General features: G+C 47.4%; 1 protein-coding gene across 1 annotated transcript; it reads left to right on the top strand.

The window, feature by feature from the left end:
• Window positions 1–449: 449 nt before the first annotated feature.
• On the top strand, window positions 450–2,857 carry HAND1 (heart and neural crest derivatives expressed 1). Its single transcript, XM_074230246.1, has 2 exons — window positions 450–998; window positions 2,756–2,857. The coding sequence occupies exons 1-2, from the start codon at window positions 450–452 to the stop codon at window positions 2,855–2,857; spliced, it is 651 nt and encodes a 216-aa protein (XP_074086347.1).
• Window positions 2,858–5,146: the final 2,289 nt, after the last annotated feature.

The following is a 5,146-nucleotide window of genomic DNA, read 5'->3' on the forward strand; positions in this document are numbered from 1 at the left end:
AACTGGGTGGGGTCAGTGGTCCGGGCGGGCAGACAGCTGTCCGGTGGGCGTTGGCTGCACAATCTCCCTTTTTTTCCTGGGGGAGGGGCAGCTGCTCTGACTTCTCTCCTACACTGTCGACCCGCCCCCCTGCTATTGGCTCAGGGAGAGGTTTGACATCAAAGCCCCGGCCCTATATAAGCAGCGGTCAGGAAAAGAGGCCCGAGAAGGGTTAAAACCGTCCCCTAGAGCTCCAGCGCCATAATCCGCTCTGAAGCTAAGGGCGAAGACAGGAGCAGTAGCCAGCCGCGCAGCCTCCTCCTCCCTGCCCTCTTCGGCTTCATCCCAGTCACCCGCACCCTCCCCGACGGGACGGGGCTGTAGCGGATGGCGCGGCGTTAGGTTCAACTGCAGAGCAGAGGCTCAACGCCGGGCGACTGGGGGGGCCAGGGAGCCGCGCCCGCTTCACCATGAACCTAGTGGGTGGCTACCCCCATCCACACCCTCATCATCACCCCCCTCACCCTCACCCCATGCTGCATGAACCCTTCCTCTTCGCACCAGCCTCACGGTGTCATCAAGAGCGACCTTATTTCCAGAGCTGGGTGCTAAGCCCTGGAGACGTGGCCCCGGATTTTCCTGGGAGGCGACCGCCACCGGCTCCCTACAGTCCGGATGCGGCTGGGACCGCGGGGCCAGCTCAGAGCCCTGGTAGGCTGGAGGCACTGGGGGGCCGCTTGGGCAGGCGGAAAGGCGCAGGGCCCAAGAAGGAACGAAGGCGCACGGAGAGCATCAATAGCGCCTTCGCGGAACTGCGCGAGTGCATCCCCAACGTGCCAGCAGACACCAAACTCTCCAAGATCAAGACACTCCGCCTGGCCACCAGCTACATCGCTTACCTCATGGACGTGCTGGCCAAGGACGCTCAGGCCGGAGACCCCGAGGGTTTCAAGGCGGAGCTCAAGAAGGTGGACAACGGTCGTGAGAGCAAGCGTAAAAGGGAACCGGTGAGTCTCCGAGTCTCTGGGGCCCTCTTTTTCCCGTTGAGTCCTAGGGGCAGTCGGGCGTCGGGGTGCTGCCCCGTCAGGGACTGGATGTATAGTGTCGGGAAAAGTAAAGTCCGCAGAAAACTCAGGCCCTGGGTTGCGGAAGGTAGTATTGGTGTGTTCTTGTATCTGCGTGGAGGTGGGTGATGTTTATGGAGGGTTTTCTAATGCGTGTCTTTAAAGGGATGAATTAAATTCTTCACCGTGTTCGCCAGGGAACTCCCTGTATGACTTTGAATAAGTCTCTTCACTTTTTTGGGTCACAGTTTCTTCCTTGCAAAATTACTCCAGAAGGAGTAATTAGAAGTAGAAGACAGACCACTTCGGGAAGGAAAAGCTAAGGACTTTTCCCATTCGCATTATCCCTAACAGTGACAGTCAATGTTCTAAAAGCCCTCCCAACTAGAGCTAACAAGTTAATGTTCAATGCAATAAATTCCCTTTCACTACTCGACTGTGCTCCAAGAACCCCTCCAGTTCTAACATTTTATTTTCTGGGGTCCCCAGTCAGCTCCTACATCAGGGTTTTCTAACAATTATATTTATAAATGCTCAGTCTAAATCCTTCTTTTTAATCTCCGAGCAAAAAAGGGTAACAGTAACTTGCCACTCATATATGTATATATATATATGTGTATATATATGTATATATATATACACACACACACACACACACACACACACATATATATATATATATATATATATATATATATATATATATATATATAATTTTTTCCTGGTTGCAGCCCCCAAGAAGAGATAGACCTTTTTTGCCCTGGGGGTGGGGCTAGATTTCTTGGAAAAAGGCCAGCGTGGCCTTTAGTGGTAGAGTCACCCAACCCTATAGTTTTCGATGTCCGATTTCGAAGACACTAACGATTTCTTTAACATGAACCATTTTGGGCACCCTCTCAACTAATTCATTTTGCCCTGGACTGCCTCCCGGGTTGTCAGAACTTCAATGATGTTGGCCTTGTTTGGAGCTGTGCTCTCCTCTCGGTGCCCAGATCTACTCCATTCTTCCCTGGGGGCTCCCTGGGCTTAATCAAAAGATCCACTTTGGTTTAAAGAGAAAAAAAAAAGACTAGCTACAAGGGGGGTGGGGCCAGGCCGGGAGGCTGAGGCCCAAAAACCCAGACAGAGAGCTCAGGAGACAGGGTGAGATAGGAATCGGGCCTCTGGTGGCCTAAGGCTCCGTCCAGTCCAGTGCCCTGCGGGGGGTACTGTAAGGGCTTTCAGGATCTTAAGATTTAGAGCTTGGAAGAACCTTAAGCTACATCTAGTCTAGTTCTTCCCACTGAACCAGGAAAGCTGATGGCTGACTGGGTGACTTTGTTCCCTGATTTGCTCTTCCTATCCATCCCCAGACCTGGTGTTTTCTTTCCTCACCAACTCAAAGCACCCCGACTTTGAAAGAGTAGGAAGTGAAGGAGCCGGGGCGGGGTGAAAGTGAGTTAAAGGGAGAATTGGAGTGTTTCTCTAATCTTCTCCCAAGCCGAACTCAGCAGCCAGTTCAACCTCCAAACTTCCTGAGAGCCCTATTTCCCAGCCCCATCTTGATGCAGAGAGGCAAGTTTATGAGCCTGTTTGCCAAATAGAAAATTGGTTCCTTTATTTGGAAACCTTGCCCTAGCTCTCTGGAGGAGGGATTGTACAGTCTAAACTTCAATGTCTTTCGCCCTCTCCCCTTCTCTTTTCCGATGGTTGCGGTCCTGATCGGTGCACAGCCCAGCGAAGGGTATCCTCACCCCCTGGGATCCGGAGAGAAAAAGATTAAAGGACGGACAGGCTGGCCACAGCAAGTCTGGGCTTTGGAGCTCAACCAGTGAGAAGCAGCCTCGGGAAGGGTACTCAGCTCTCAGAAAATTCGCCGGGCGCCATCGGAGAACGAGGCAAGACTACTATTTCTGGTGTCCATTATTTTCTCATTCTGTTATGGATATCTTGAGTACTCCTGAGAGTTGCCAGCAGCAAAACTGGCCAAGTGCAATGCCCTTTGTAATTGTTCTTTAATTCGTTAAGAGAAAGAAAGAAAATATATTATATATATATATATATATATTATATAAAAAATATTCAAGCAAACGGAATGGAGAGCCGATTTTGACAGGCACACGAGAGGCAAATCGGACCAACCCTGCTGGCCCTCATTTCCAACCTTCGACTCACCTTTTCTGTCCTAGATTGGAAAGATGATTTTGCTCTCCTCGTCTCTTTTTACCCATTAATTTACAATATCACGAAGTCATTCTCTGCACAACTTTCCTCCTTTCCCGGGACTCTGGTGACAATATATTTCCAAGGAAAGGAGAGCCCAGTTGGTCTGGGAATTCTTTTTTAAACAAGTGTTCTTTGGTATCCACACTTACTGCCTAATGCCTTAATAATTCCCAATTCCAAGGAAAACCTCTTATTCTTTGTAAATAAAAATTTTGTTCTCGTCACTGAAGTTTTAAATGTATTTAAACTACCTAATTCTGCCCACCTGGGCTCAGATTTTTTGGGTAAATCTTGCTCATCCCTTACTGGTTGTGTTTTGTTTTTGTTTTATTTTTGCTACCTCAAAGCTGTGCGACCATTTTCTTGGGGCAGATTCACCAAAGCCGACCTATTATTCACTTGACCTCAGAACATTTCCATGAAAGCCATTGCGATCAGGGTCCCGAGAAGCCAACTTTCTTACTTTTCCATTTAGAAAGTCACCTGAGTCTCCCTTCCTTTCCCTCCCATAAGAAAAGAAAAAAAATTAAGAAATGAAAAAAAATATGTTCAGAACCACAAAAAGCAAACACCAAAACCTAAAAATCTTTTGAGTTGAATAGATGAAGACCAGTTCCTTGAAATAAAATCAGTCCAGTTACACATTGTTTAGGAGAAAGGAGAGCTGGACCTAAGACATCCTGATGAAAGAAACAGTGTCGAACAATTGGAAAGGAAAGCTATAGCAAAAATGGCCTTCAAGACCACTAGAAATAAAAACGAGGCATTATTAGGTCCTGGGAATTTCTTCAACATACCAGCACTGTAATGTATGCACATGTGTATATGGTTAATATATGTATGCTAGTATATATATGGTTTTACAATATTAATTTAGTATATAATAAAAGAATTTCTAATTGATAGGGGAATGGGATGTTGAATAGATGTATATCATTTTGTTTCTGTATACATGGAAATGCACATGCTCATCTGTGGGTAAATGTTTTGGCCTTGTTTCCTTGTGAATGTGTGCTTGACTGGAGGGGAATTCACCTATGCAGACTGGGGTGTAAATGCCTGCATAAACTATTGGGTTAATGGTGCAAAAAATATAGATACATTTGGCCTCTGCGTGTTTGTGATCGAGAGGGTGGAGTGGAGTTACCGACACTTCTAAAGGCAGAAACCAACCAGTATCAAAGTTGGTTTCAGAAGCCCGATTTGGGTCTTCAGGGCCCCTGCTAGGGACAGAGAGAAAGGAACCCGGGTTATTTTGTGGACCTGAGACATTATTTAAGGCAGCTGTAGGGGATTCATGGAGACATGCAGTAAAATAGAGTCCCATATATCGATTCCCCTCACAACAACCCAAACAGGAAACAGAAGCATCACCTCCAATTTTCAGAAGAAAAAATCTGAGATAGATAAAGGAATCAAAGTATTGTTTTAAGAACATATGACCAAATCGAGACTCGAAAGAAGGACCCCTGAGTCAGGACAAATTGGGTACCCTGAGACTTGTTTGCCAACTGTTGGCTCTTCTCTAGCTCTCTCCTCATTGGAAAATACCTTCATTATTCGGCTGGACGTGGCAGAATAGGAAACAGGTTTCGGGAGATAGAGTGGCTTGACGGGTGGTCACGGATCTAGGAAGGGAAAGGGCAGAAGATTGTATATGAGACTGTGACCAGGGTGCATGGACACTGAGGGTGTATATGGGTTTCCATTACTCGGAGCAGTAAACACCGAGACTGGGAGGGCAAGGAGTGGCGACGAGGCTACAGGAGCCTTTCCGGACCCTAAAGAGTTAATAAAAGGTGTTTTATGGAGATGCTGAGGTGCGGGTCCGCCCCCGCGCCCCCAGTCTTTCCCTCAATTCCCCTTTCTTCCCCCCACCGGCTCCGAACATCAAACAA

The sequence above is a fragment of the Macrotis lagotis genome, chromosome 1, assembly GCF_037893015.1.
Source record: "Macrotis lagotis isolate mMagLag1 chromosome 1, bilby.v1.9.chrom.fasta, whole genome shotgun sequence".
In the NCBI taxonomy this organism is placed as follows: domain Eukaryota; kingdom Metazoa; phylum Chordata; class Mammalia; order Peramelemorphia; family Peramelidae; genus Macrotis; species Macrotis lagotis.

Coding starts and splice junctions, on each gene's coding strand:
- HAND1 (XM_074230246.1), top strand. CDS start 450: ATGAACCTAGTGGGTGGCTACCCCCATCCACACCCTCATCATCACCCC. Junction 999..2,755: donor GGGAACCGGTGAGTCTCCGA/GTCTCTGGGGCC, acceptor ATCGGTGCACAG/CCCAGCGAAGGGTATCCTCA.